Source organism: Diuraphis noxia, unplaced genomic scaffold (assembly GCF_037042655.1).
Source record: "Diuraphis noxia isolate RWA-SAM2 unplaced genomic scaffold, SU_Dnox_SAM2 contig0001, whole genome shotgun sequence".
Taxonomy (NCBI): domain Eukaryota; kingdom Metazoa; phylum Arthropoda; class Insecta; order Hemiptera; family Aphididae; genus Diuraphis; species Diuraphis noxia.
This window is the reverse complement of record NW_028301711.1, coordinates 23,368,140-23,382,975: the sequence shown is the minus strand read 5'-3', so window position 1 is coordinate 23,382,975 and position 14,836 is coordinate 23,368,140. Positions and strand designations below refer to the sequence as shown.

At 26.4% G+C, this 14,836-nt stretch overlaps 2 protein-coding genes across 4 annotated transcripts; both read left to right on the top strand.

The window, feature by feature from the left end:
• The first annotated feature begins 4,540 nt into the window (after positions 1-4,540).
• On the top strand, positions 4,541-5,733 carry LOC107173013 (uncharacterized protein C14orf119). The gene has a single exon (XM_015523364.2). It carries the CDS (start codon positions 4,541-4,543, stop codon positions 4,970-4,972), a length of 432 nt encoding a protein of 143 aa, XP_015378850.1. The 3' UTR covers positions 4,973-5,733.
• A 4,339-nt stretch (positions 5,734-10,072) lies between these two features.
• Positions 10,073-14,800, top strand: LOC107173003 (luciferin 4-monooxygenase). 3 transcript variants are annotated; one of them, XM_015523347.2, is made up of 10 exons: positions 10,073-10,312; positions 10,378-10,604; positions 10,828-10,975; positions 11,922-12,132; positions 12,580-12,868; positions 13,292-13,460; positions 13,538-13,825; positions 13,897-14,124; positions 14,194-14,359; positions 14,424-14,800. In XM_015523347.2, the coding sequence occupies exons 3-10, from the start codon at positions 10,856-10,858 to the stop codon at positions 14,546-14,548; spliced, it is 1,596 nt and encodes a 531-aa protein (XP_015378833.1). In that variant the 5' UTR covers positions 10,073-10,312; positions 10,378-10,604; positions 10,828-10,855; the 3' UTR covers positions 14,549-14,800. The 3 variants fall into 3 exon arrangements, with proteins under 3 accessions (XP_015378833.1, XP_015378834.1, XP_015378832.1); XM_015523348.2 differs by having other exon boundaries at positions 10,378-10,619; XM_015523346.2 differs by lacking the exon at positions 10,378-10,604.
• Positions 14,801-14,836: the final 36 nt, after the last annotated feature.

Genomic DNA, 14,836 nt, shown 5'->3' with positions numbered 1-14,836 from the left:
GTACTTTATTCTACCACAATATATTATTAGATTTGGTGTGAAATCATGTTTATTTTCATGTATGTGAATAAATATTCACTTACCACTTTATGTTAATGAATGTATTATGAAGATTCCTCTGGTTGTGTATCTCGGTGGTGTAATTCGATGAACGCTTTTATTTTTTACGATTTTATATTTACTCTATTATATAAAAATATACTTATTTCGAGTATTACTTATGTTGGTGTTATATATTATATACTTGAACACTGATGGTGTTTTTAATTTAACATCTTATGGTTATAAGTGCATTAGTGCATAATGGATTATAAATAGTGTTTGTTTATTCGATTCTATATTTTAATTTATATGGCTGTATATTGATATTGATATTCCTTTAGAAGACAGGACATGAGAATCCTAAAATTATACTCTATGACCCCTGACCGTGTTCGAAGTTCGAACCATCAAATATATTTCAAAGTTTTGCTTGAATGTTAGAATCAATATATATTATATTTTATATATGTATATAATATATATATTTATGTTTAATTTGATCGATATATTTATGTATAAGCGTTTTTCAGAAGACAGGCATGAGAATCTCAAAGTTTTTTCTTTACGACCACCTACAGTGTTCAGATTGTTAATACAACAAATATATTTTAATAATTGAATGAATTATTTAGATGAATTATCTATCACAGAGTCAAATAAATATTAAAGTTCAAGTATAGGATTTAAAATTAAGAAATAAATATGTTATTAATATGTTAGGTAGTATAAAAAATAACATAAATATTTTTAATTTTAAATAATAAGATAAATATACCAATATTAGTCTGTACTTGGAAATGAAAATCAACGCAACGTTTAGAAATTTACCGTATAGAAAATATAGTGATTTATTAAAAATTGTATTTGGTGTATTCTGGTGTCGTTGATATTGATGGCGTGGACCTTGGCTGTGTGGACCTTGGTTGCGTGGGCGTTGAATTGTTAAACTTGAAAAAATTACACTGCACGGATGCTGTGTAGGCATTGCATTTTTATGCATGTTCTCCCCATTTAATGTCTTGTGTCTCGATGTTAGAGCTAGATGTCCGAGCGAGCTATGGGATACGCGTGTTCATTGTGGCATTGCGTATTCTATATAATATGTATATTTAAATTTTTCGTTTGGCCTAATCAATGTCATTACCCTAAAAATAGTGATTTTGGTTTTCACTGAGCTTAATCGGCGAGTTGCAGTCCGTGAGATATCCGTCAGCTAGTTGTTGAGTCGACTTCAGGGCTGTGCACTCTGCCACTCTGGAGTCGCAACTGGTCGACTAATGGTGGTTGTCGGGGTTGGGCTACAGTTGTTATATGACGCTGGTTGCAATACCGTTCTGCGACAAAGTTGTTCGATCGTGAAATAGTCGTTATATGCACTTGATTTCTGGTTCCTTCGAGTCTTTGTGTTGTACTGTTGTGTGTTGACGGTTGGAGGTTAGGATGAACACTAACTTACGTTTTGTAACTGCACCGGTAAGTATATTTTTTTTATTGAAAACCCCGATGCTGGTTGGTTGAATTTATCAAGAGAGATGAGGGAATATCGCACCCTTGCTTGCTATGGTATGAGTACTTGCTTAATGCGTTTTCCCTCATCAGCCTCTTGAAACTTATTCTTTACAAATCACCTTTGTCAGTTAACTTTCTCTAACAAAAATCTGTGATTATATTGTCAACATATTGTTTCGTATGTAGTGTTAGTCTTGAAATAGATCCTTGTAGGCGCGTATTTTCGGGTGTGCAGTTACACAGTTTATCTATTTTGATGGCGTTGTTCTCGGGAAAAGACGGATCAGAAAATATAGCATGTTTATTTTTTTATTTTTTATTTTTTTTTTTAGGTCGCATGGCCAGTTACGCTTTAAGCGACGCGTGATAGAGAGAATTATCCAAAAGAGTAATAGAAAAGGAATTTGATATAAGGGGATTTGAGTAGGCTAAACTGCAGTAAAAGGAAACAATTATAGCAAAGGGAAAAAATATAAATGTCGTGATCGTTTTTACCAACACAAAAAATGTTTAAATTTCTATAAACAGCTTTATAAGATTCAAAATATTTTTAAAGTGATACCTACTTATGTATAGAAAATATTAATATAAACATTTGGTAGATAATTCCATTAGGTATACCTATAGGTAGGTATAACTGAGATTATTCATGATTATTAAAAATATTACTGAGAAATGCCTATGTTAAATATCTCAAACTTAAAAGAACCAAATAGATCCACTTTGTCACTATAAAATATAAAAATTGAAGATTGATTTATTTGTAATACTCAGAAAGGTGATAAACTTATAATAAACACAAAAATTATATTATGCGCCAATAGTTCAATAATGACTTAGGCAGTTAAAGTGCTCAGAAAATCATGAAAACCACGTTTTTAAAAAATTATAAAAGTTATTTATTAATTTATGATTGGTACAAAGTAATTCGACAAGCATAATCAACCACACTTTTCCTTTAATAATGAATTCCTTCAAATTCTTGAATTTGTTATAGCACTTAAGGTGTTGCCGTGTTGGATAATCATCATACGTAGGTAGGTACTTTTTAAATTTAAAATATTATGTGAAACTGAAAAATAAGTTTACCTATGCATGTTAATTTCTTTTTCGAATTTAGATTCGTATTTGCATTATGAGCAAGTTAATTATATATAAAAAGTTTTTGGGGAGTTGTTTTTTGAATTTGACTAGATAGCTACATTTAAAGACAACGGCATATCTTGCGAAAAAAAGTCGGCGCACGTCTATAGTGCATGCAACGATACAGCGAGATTTATTATACATAGTTTATTAAGTACTAATTAGTATACATATTAACATATTAAATACTATTTAGTATTTATAAGCAATGCTTAGGTTAACTGTTTGATTGTTAGGTAGGTATACGTATACGCCGAGTGAAGAGATTCTAAAATTAGTGAAATTCTAATATTTTTTTTTAAATTCTAGATTTGTCATAGGCGTTCATAAGTGTTGTTGTTATTGTGGTTGTTGTTTGTCTTTATTGTCACGAATGGATCTTCGCAGGAAAAACATTTTTGTGTCCGTATATAATATTGCCTACATTTCGCCCCTTTTGTGCAGCTATCAAAATGTGATAACATAATTTTCATTATAAATTATATTATATTTTATTATAATTAGATTCAATGGTTTTATATATTGTTAAATTGAAATTGAAATAGTAAAATAAATTTAATATAATACACAATTCGAATAAAAACACGATATTCACTTACGGCCGTCATTTAAAAACTACCATTCAATAATTAAGAAATTCATTTTTTTTAACGCTATAAGAATGATCGTCATATAAATAAACATTTAAAATATTTTAATGAAGAAACGTGGTCGTTTTTCAATTTTTTTTTTTTTATTATTTTAATTGTATTCATATCCTCAGTTTGCATAGGTTTTGATTAGTTTGTAAGTGATTCACTAATTTTATTGCAATGTTTTAAAATATGTTTTAGCTGATAGAGAAAAATTGGCAAGTAGCAATATTATTTTATATAATACTATAGTACCATCTATTATACTGGTTCCTATTCAAAGAGTATTAAATGATGTTCAAGATTCTGTGAAAGGAACAACATAGTAACGCTTACACTATGAGTGTTCAATTATAGGCCAAATAGTTAGTAAAATGTATTTATAATCTAATTTTGTATTTGAAATACTGGACGAAAAGATGATTTTGCATTTAAAAAAAAAAAAATACAAAATACAAAATATAGCCTAATTATAAAATTCCTATTATATTTTCGCTTGAAGTATTCGCAACAAATTGTGTATTATTAAATTTATTTAACTATTAATGCATTTAACTATTTTAATTTGAATTTAGCAAAATATATAAAATCATTAAATCTAATTATGATAAAATATAGTATTATATAATTTATAATGAAAATGATGTTTTCACATTTGGATAGCTGCAAAAAAGGGGCTAAATATAGGCAATATTATATACGGACACAAAAAAATTTTCCTGCGAAGATCCATTCGTTAATTAATAATATTGTCGACTGTTATCACTTATAACCGTAGCAATAATATTATGAATTACTATTATTATTATTATTATTATTATTATTATCAGCTATGCCGACGACACGCGGCTTAGCAGCCACCGCGCCGTCGCCAGATAAGATAACCAGATAAATCGTGATTCATGAATATTGTGCGTTGCATTCGTGTTTCGCCGCGTCGGTAATATAAACTAATGCAAACTTTCAATCATTTTTATCGTGTACTGTGTAGCTGTATAATAGTCGTTGCTATGGTACCCGTTGTAAATAACTAATAATTATCATGCCTATACCGTTACTTTCAATAACTAAAAACGACGTTTAACTACCCATTTATAGGACAGGCGACAGCAGCTATAGTATTAATTGTTTTATATTATTTTATTTTAATCGAACAACGGTTTTTGTATCAATTTTTCAGCACACTTTTCAGTGCCTAAACGGACATTGTCATCATGGTAGTAGCCAATGAAAATGGTAGCACATACACGCCAACAGTTGTGGCGCAGGTCCGTTACATGTTACAATGGTTTGGTGAGTGGAGCGAATTGGAACGTGGTGACTTCCTGCCAGTGTTGGTTCACGGGTTCGGGTGTAACAGCAGCGCTGACAATGGTTTACCGTCAATCATGGAAACCCTGTGCAAAGAGGAAGGCCGTCCACTCAGTCTGTTCAAATGTCGTATCAAGCTGTTCACCGAATGGGTCCAGACTTGGTCCGATGAAGACAAAGACAGCTTCCTGAGCGGCATACGTTCTATGGACACAGATTTTGCAGAGAGATACGAACAAAAAGCCGTTAACCATGTTGTGGTCAGCAGCTCAGAACACTGCAATGGTATTAATGGGGATAAAAATCCTGATGAATTACCGGAAGAAACAATTTAAATAAACAACATTCATCACATATTTAAAAACTCCATGATTCCAATTAAAACTTCATTGATAGTTGAAAAGTTTTACTCAGCTATTCATTTTGGTAATGTATTCTTGCATAATGGTTATTTTAAATTGAATCTGTTTTAAAATAGGTTTTTACAATCTACATATTTTATAATAATATAATATATTACAATGCTTAGTACATTCCAACCTTTCTATACTTAGGTAGGTATCTATAACTTATACTGTATAATACCTATTGATTTATCATAAATTGTTACTACTTATTTTGTATTTGTGTACACATCCTTCCTAGAAAATTTTAATTAGTTCTATCACATTCCAAGAACTGTCTTATAATAATGATTTTAACATTTAATCCATATAAATTTCTTATTTAATTTTAATTTTAATATTTTATAAAATATATTTTTTTTATCATTGTATTGCAATATTATACATTCCCTGTTAATAGTGTATACAAAATGATTAATAGTGAATTATTTTTTTCCTCCCGCTAGAATTAATGATTTCTATTTATACTCAATGTATATAATGTATAATATTTTGCATTTACATGATTATAATTTGCCATTAATAAATTGAGTCCGAAATATAAAATGTAATATTATTTTACTTGATTAATTTTGAGAATAGCTATATTGTCAAGCAGTATTATTAGAAACATAACAGTATTATTTAATATTAAAATATTTACATATGATATTTAATTAAAATGTTATGATACATATTTAGGCTTACTATTCTATTGTGCAATCATTATATTATATAATATATTATAAAAATATTATTTTAAGTTAGTTAAGATTAAGATTAAGTTTTGTTTTCATTCTTTTCAGTTTGTGAACCGAATTAGATTACCTAAGACTTATGTGAATTATATAATATTGCATAAAAATATATTTTAATTTTAATTACAACTTAAATTGTTTGTTTTTTTTTTTACAAAAAAAAGTATCTTAAAAAAAAAAACAAGTTTTCAATTTAAAATTCATTATATGCCTTAAGGCCTAACACAAAACTTGTAAAATACAATTTTATTAAAATTAAACATTCAAGCAATATAATAATGTGTTTATGTATAAAAAATAATCAACTGTACTATTTACACTACAATTATAGTACAATATTAGGTTATAATTCTATCTTCTCAAACTCAGAATATATAATTTATAATGCGTTAAATTTTTAAAGGTACCTAAGATTAGACAATATAATATGCAGTCTTCTTTATAACTTAATAAGTATATAGTTCATCCTAGAACTAAAAAATCTAAATATTATAAAAAACTATTATAATATATAATTTTTTAAGACAATTATAAGTTCAAATTAATGCAAAATTCGCTATTTCAACTATATTTTCGGAGAGATTTTGAACTTTTACAATAATAGGATATCCACAATAGTTTTTTATAAGAGTCTGAAATTAAAATTTTAAAAAATTCATCAAAATCACCATAATTAGCAAATTCTTTTGAATTAGAAACTTAAAAGTGTTTCTATTTATATCTTAGCTTTGAAAATTTTAGACAATATTCATTATAATATATATTATATTGTATTCGTTGGGTTAAAGCGAGGGTTAAAGTGTTTGAAAATGTAATACAAGGTTTCTCATAAGTATTTATAATAACAGTTGAGATGTACACAGACTATGCTATAAATTCTTTGTAACTGCCTATTTAAAGTTCAAAATACCTTACTACTCCAGAATCATCATTATCGGTATCATCAGAACAATGACCTAATAAAACAACTATTAATTTAAGTACATTTTGTTAAATTAAAACAATTTATAAATAATTTTATTACTCTATTACCTAATTATGTAAAAAATAATATATAAAAAAAAATTGTAAAAATAAAGATATGTTGAAACAATAAAAATGTAACAAATGAAAAAAAAAGTTTAAAACCCTAAAATGTTCAAATTAATCTAAGTTAAAATATTAAATTTGTACAGCCAAGAATTGAAAATTTCAAACAATGATTCTCGTAAATAGTTCATACTTTAACCAAGAAATATAGTCATGCACAAAGTTTGTTTTACAGGAATTTTATTAAGTTCGAATATGGACGAAATTACATGATTAAATATTAAATTAAGAAGAATAACAATTTAAAATATTTTATTGTAGGTAATTTAAAAATATTATTCGTAGATACATAAAACTTTTAGAGTAGGTATCTATATTATATTTTATAAACACAATGGTATTTTTAAATGTAATTTTTTTGACAAAAATTAAAATTAGATGAACTTATAACTATAGGATTTATATAAATTTTATTAAATAATACATTTTTTATTAATAATTTAATTAAATTTCAATTCAGAGTGTATATTTTAGATTCTGAGCAGATCGATGAATGTACTGATTTTACAATGGTGTGTGTTTTTTTATTTAGTTTATTTTTTGTGTGTCTGCAGACAGATGTATAGGTACATAAAAATTTTTCGAAATAATGCTTCGATTTTCAACTTCAGTAGCTTTTCTGGTTGGAAAGTGAATCTAGTTACTGCATTAGGGAGGTTGAAATTCCTAATAGTTTTCAAAAGGACCGAGAAAACTAAAGGAAAAATTGGAATTTTTACACAAAATCAATTTTAGATGTTAGTGTAACTATCTAAAACAAATTACCATAGACCCATGAAATTTTCAGCAAATGTTAAATCTGACATTTTCTATACTTAATACAACTTTCAAAATATTTCAAATCTTTGTAAGTTATTTATAGACATTTGAAATTTTATGTTTTTTAGAATCTTATTATATAAATGTAGATAACATTTTATTTATTGGATCAAAAAACTTAAAATTTAATAAAAGGTTCCACGTAAGTAGTAGTCGATTCTGCTGCAAAAAAAATATAAAAACTACAATAACAGTTTTTTTTATAATTATTTTATGTTCAAATTTGTATGAAATTACATATCAAATAATCAAGAATAACAATTTTATTTAGATTGTTGTCATTTAAAAATATTATTTGTGGGTACTTAAATTTCTAGAGTATACTTTATATTCTAATATTAATAATTGATGTCGTTAATATCTTATATTAACACTTTATAATAAATTGTATATACCTTCTATGAATGACTGAGTGGGTCGGGTACATAATGAATCTGATTTGATTAATTTGGAATTTATTTTATAGATACCTAGATACTTTTTTTTTTTATGAAATAACAACAATATAATTAATATAGTATAACATATTTACAATATCCTAGACTGACAAACTGTGTCCTCTCAGAATCGTTTTTCGTGTAAGTACAATAATATTATACAACATTGATTTCAAATTTAATACCATCCGTTACAGTAACCCACTTGTAACTTACTATAGAGCAGAGAAACATCTACTTGCCCACTGTTTTTTGGTTGATCTTAGGCAATGCTTTCGAAATATTGAAGTGCATAATCTGTTTCATGTAACGAGTGTTTAAAATCTAAAAATTAGCTTGCTGTAGTAATACCTATAGGCTAATGCCTAAAAGTTTTATAAATTAATTTAATCACAATAATTATACCATCATTCATCGAATATATACCTACTTAGTACTTAGTAATAACTAATAACTAATACGAATACCAACTTATATTATAATAAGCTGACCATCTTCGCTCAGAATCATTTCTCGTACACCTACATTCAATGATTTTATATCATTGAATTCAAATTTAATTTTTAATAATTTATAATAACTATCCAATATCCATTTATTACATTGATTTACATAGGCACCGGCAGACATTTTCCTTGGTGGGGGGGGGGGAATATTAGTATTTGAGGAGAGATATCATAATTTTACTAGGTATTTTATACCAACAATTTTTAACAATATTTTGAAAAAGCCAGGGGGAAATTAATGTCCCAGTTTGCCATCTACCAGGCACCTATAGTGGCCAACTTGTAGCCTATTGTACAACAAAGCGACACTCACTTACCTACCAGTTTTTATTTTGCAAACACCCTTCAAAATACTAAAATACATTTTTACCATTGGTATTATTCTTACTAAGACACTAAGTACGAAGGTTATGGAAAAGAGAAGTTCTCCTAATATTTTCATAGCTATTTTCGTTTTTAAATATATACCTATTATAAATACCTACGTTAAGTTATTTTTTAAAAAATTGTATTGCCGAACGAGGCAAATAATTGGAAGAAAGAAGACGAGTATAATATGTTTCTTCAAACTTGGCTATTCTCAATGATGTTGAAAAACACATTGTAAGTCACTGTAATAAATATGTATTAAGTACTAATTTAAATAATTTTTAAATTTAATTTATTTCAATGATGAATTACAGTTACAGCATAATAATATATTTAAAAAAAATTATTCTAAGTGGAGGCAACGAATCAACTACCTATATAGTATTACCTAGGTAGGTATATGTATAATGTATACCTATTATACTGTATTATTATTTATGTTGCTATTAATTACTAATTAGTAAAGGTTTTATAAATTGTTTTACTATTATAAATTAGTAATGTGGTAGATATAAACTATAAACAAGCAACAGCTTAAAAATAATCTAACGTCATTACCTATTCAGTTAAGTATAGATAGATAGGTAGGTGTACTTAATATTAATATGTAAGTAGGTAAATATTTTAAGTTCCTGTTAGCCGTTAGGCCACTAATATAAAATACCTATTTGAATTACAAAAAAATGATTAAAATCATAATTCTCCTTTATAATATACCTATTATTTCGTCAAAATTTGAATTTAAATGTAATTTTCAATATAATATTATAGGTACACAATGTTCTATTGAGATTAGTGTCATAGTTTTATGATTTTTATATAGATATTAGTATAAAACCAATTAAATTTTTTTTTTTTAAATATTTCGTTATTATTATTTTATTATGTAAAAAATATGTTTGTTTATATACAAAGTCTTTTAAGAAATACATATGCAATAGAATATAGTATTATGCACTTATGCAGGCATGAACATTCTCTAATATTCATGTATGTAATATACGATTAGTGATTACTGCCTTATCAAAAAGTAATTAATTGATAAGTGCCAAGTGTGCTGCTGTGCTGCATCATTATTCATCAATCATCAGTCGACTATAGCAAATAATATCGTAATGTTGATTTAACTACCTTTATTGTTGCGAAATAAATGGAAGTACCTAATTTATAATAGTTATATTCCATAATTACCTATTGAATTGATATTGGATTCTTAGACATCTGTTGTTAATTAAATTGCATCAAATATTAATGTTGATCGCAGTTGAAATTGTTGAGCTACTGAACGTATATTTCCAGTAATTATATTATAAGGTATGGATAAGTATCTACAGCCTAGTTTTTTATTGTATTATATATGTTTTTATGTTTGGATGTAGCCATTAGGTTTTCCTGTTGATAAATCATAATGTCCAAATTATACTTGTGAACATTTTAAGCTTCAATACTGTTTATAAATTTATTTAGTATTACATGTTATACAGCCTAATACTTATTTTTAATTCGGTCTCATTATATAAATTTGGTTTTATGAACACTGTTGAAGGCAGTGCCTCAACCAAACTCAACGAGTGGATCTGAAATTGTCAGAATCTGATGTAGATCAGTAAGTTTGAGATAGGTAATAAAATAATAATTATTAAAAATATAATATATTTTACTTGCTGTACATTGTAAAAAAATGTGAAAAACCCCAAAATCACTACTAATTTAATCACAGAAATTACGGAAATGGTGATATGTATGGACAACTTCTGGGCTTCGATCAAAAATAAATGTTCTATTCGCTTTTGGTTGAACATATTGTTTTTTTTTTTTTTATGTCATAGGTACATTTTGTAAATATCTTATAGTACAATGGCCCAAGAAAATATAATACATGGATCTGCAATTCCTGATTATTTGTTAAACAGTAAATCAAATTTAAGTCAACACTTTATTCGATTACTCAGTGAACTTGGAAATAAAACTGCAATGGTAAGTTAAGAATTATTCAAGCACGTATTTCAGGGTGGCAATCGCTCCCCCCCCCCAAGTCGTATAATAGTCTATTTTTATGACAGTGAGACATAATCTTCCTGTGAAAAAAAATTTAAATCAGTTCTTTTTTAAATATAAGATCATACTAACAATTATGATAAAAATGTATTATGGAGGATTTAACACTACTAAAAATTAGTTTTGTTTATTTATGCGTATTTTATACAAAATAATCCAACAACCCTAATGTATAATATATATAGGTAATTAAAAATATTAAAAATGTATATAAAAAATATGTATTTGCTCAAGTTTCATTTCTCACTATAATGTTAATACATTTTAAATTAAAACAATAAATTCAAAAGTTCTTATATACTTAATAGTTAAATCAAAGATGAAATTCAACAAAATAATTTAATTAACTTATGTACCTTTTTGTTTACCTAATGGTCCACAACTAAATTTTAAAAATCAAATGCATTATTATGATATTAATTATCTACACGTTTAGTATCAAATATTATTCAATTAAGCTGTAATTCTGTGAATGAATAAAATATATAATAAGTATCAAATAACTGTTGAGTAATTCATATTGATTAATAAGCATACAAACATGTATACTGTATATGCTATTGAAAAAATTGTTATATTTTTTTTTCTAAATAACACTGTTACAACTTTTCTGTTTTATATTTATATTTATATTTTTTTATATTTCCGGTTATTTTTACAAAATAATTTATATTTTAAATTGCTGGTTTTAAGAAAAAAATTCACTTAATGTGACAATAAAACTAATTATTAATTTAGTTATAAATCATAGGGAAAAATGAGAAATATAAGTGGCAAGCATCAACTAAACCTAAGTGGTGGGAGAATACTTATTTGGCAAATATCAACTAAACCACTATGTCAACTTAAACTGTATAATTTTCAGGTTGACTTTCATGATGGGTCTTCATTTACATTCAGTGAAATTTTGCATGCAAGTTATAATATAGCAAACTACTTAAAATATGAGTTTGGAGTACAAAACTCTGATATTGTTGGAATATTTAGTGAAAACACAATTTGGTATCCATCTCTTTTACTGGCAGTATGGCATGTTGGAGGTGTTTGTGCATTGTTCAATCCTATGTATAATACAAGTAAGTTTGAAATAAATTGAAATCATAAGTATACTTTAATTATAACTGTACTTGTTCTTTATATTTTGCTATGCAAGTTTTACTTTCAACATGTTTATTATTATTATATCAATGTTAGATTGTTAACTTTTTTTATAAATAGGTCTGAAATATAATATAATTTTTAGTAATTAGTATACATATATTATAGGTACTACATTTTTATTAGTTTACCAAAATATATGTAATGACATTTAAATTCTAATAATTAGCAATTTAATAGATGTTTTAATATTTGTCATATCAAACATTATATTTTCTTATTAATATAAATTATAATAAGTTAATATATTTTGTAATTATAGTTCATAATCTACTAAAAATGTATACTTATCAACACATCCACTCCATATTAAAATATCAGAAATATTATATCATTAATTTTGCTATGATTGTTGTTTTTACCAGAGGAATTAACACATGTGCTAAACATAACTAAACCAAAAATTATGATAACATCAAAAATGGGGTTGGAAATTGTAAGAAATACTGCCAAACCTCTGGATTTTATCAAATATGTGTGTCCTATCGATATACTTTGTAATACTAGAACTACTGAAGAAAATTATAATTTTGTACCAACCCCACGTGACAACAAACAGACTTGTGTGATATTATTTTCAAGTGGAACAACTGGATTACCTAAAGGAGTAGAGTTGTCTCATAAATCTATATATCTCATGATTTCTATCTTAAGGTTAATATGTCTTTTACAATTTATTTTATTTCATTAATAAATTATAAGTATTAAGTATATGTATACTTTCACAAGTTTATCTGTATGTTATGACTTGTATTCTAAATGGTATATTTTAAATGATTGTATAATTTAAGTATGTTGAAAATTATTAGATAGCCCGACTAGTGTAGCAGATGATAAAATATTAAAATATAGTAAATAGTATCTAATATTCCAAGTGTATTACATTAATTAATAAGTGGAAATAGATATTTGTGTTTGTATCATTATAGATATCAAACTATCAAAGGTACTATTATTTTAATATAATCATATTTCTTTTTAATCTTTATTAATATTTACATTGTATAGTAAAATGTTACCTTACTGCTGAAGTTATGAAAATATGTGTTAAAATATACTTTCATTTTTACTTTTTAGTCACATTGATAAATTTACTACTCAAACTGATACCATGATGGGTCTAGTGCCTATGTTCCACGGATATGGATTACTGATAATATGCATGTGCTTGTCAATTGGCAGCAAGGTCATAGTGCTTAAATATTTTGATGAAGAATTGTTTTTAAAATCTATTGAAGTTCATAAAGTATGTATAAGATAAATTAGTCTTAATTGATTTGTCGATTTGTCAAATATGTAATTAATTGTTTAATATTTACCTAGATTACAATTGTATTTGCTGTACCCCCGTTGATGATATTTCTTGCTAAACATCCATTAGTAGATAAATACAATTTATCATGCTTGAATGTAATATATTCCGGTGCAGCTCCATTATCCTTAGAAATTGAAAATGAAGTAATCAATAGAATAGGTAAAAGTAAACCATTAAAAGTATTTCAAGGATATGGAATGACTGAATTATCAATTGTATCAACAATTCCTGGTCCAAATGAAGCTGAACATGTTAACGGTTCAGTTGGGAAATTAATATGTGGCATGTCAGGAAAAGTAAGTTTTGAACATAATTAGTTTATTTTTTTTAAATTAAAATTAACTTCATTCATTATAAATGATTGTAGGTGATTGATTTAAATAATGGAAAACCATTGGGAGTAAATAAAAGTGGCGAATTGTGTTTCAAAGGTCCCATGGTCATGAATGGTTATTATGAGAACCCTGAAGAAACAACAGCAACAATTGATGATGAAGGGTGGCTCCATACAGGGGATGTTGGATACTTTGATAAATATCATAATTTTCATATTGTTGATAGACTCAAAGAACTTATCAAATACAAAGGATATCAGGTGAAAATTAAATCAGTTTCTTTATTTTATAGTGTTTTCGTGTTAATATTATATTTCTTCTACCTGTAGGTGGCACCTGCAGAATTAGAATCACTGTTATTAACACATCCTGAAATTGAAGACGCAGCAGTTACTGGACTTTCAAATTTAGAAGCCGGTGAACTTCCAATGGCGTTTGTAGTTAAAGCTCCTAATTCAACTCTTAGTGAGAAAGATATTGTACAATTTGTTCACAGTTGAGTAAACTATTAAACTTTGATATTTTATTAATTTAACTAACTTATGTTATTATTTGTTAGAAAATGTTTCAGCACAAAAGCGTCTTAGAGGAGGTGTACAATTTGTGAAAAGTATTCCCAAAAATCCAAGTGGTAAAATATTACGTAGAGTACTTAAAAGCCAAATTAATCAATCAAAATTATAAAAATGAGCACAGTAATATTTTATTGAAGATAGATTAGTGTACTATGTAAACTAAGTACAGTTTATTTGGGGAAAAAATTGGAATTTATGTTAAGATGTTTATTATTGTATTTAGTTAAAATAAATATGTTTATAAATTATAATTTGTGCAAGGCTAAGAAATTCAACAATTTGTTTTAAAATAAAACAAAAAGATATGGTATTTTATTAAGGTCATATTATAATCTTAAATAAATGTGTGTATTTAAATTAATTCCCGTGATTACTTTTATATTTGAATACTTGATTC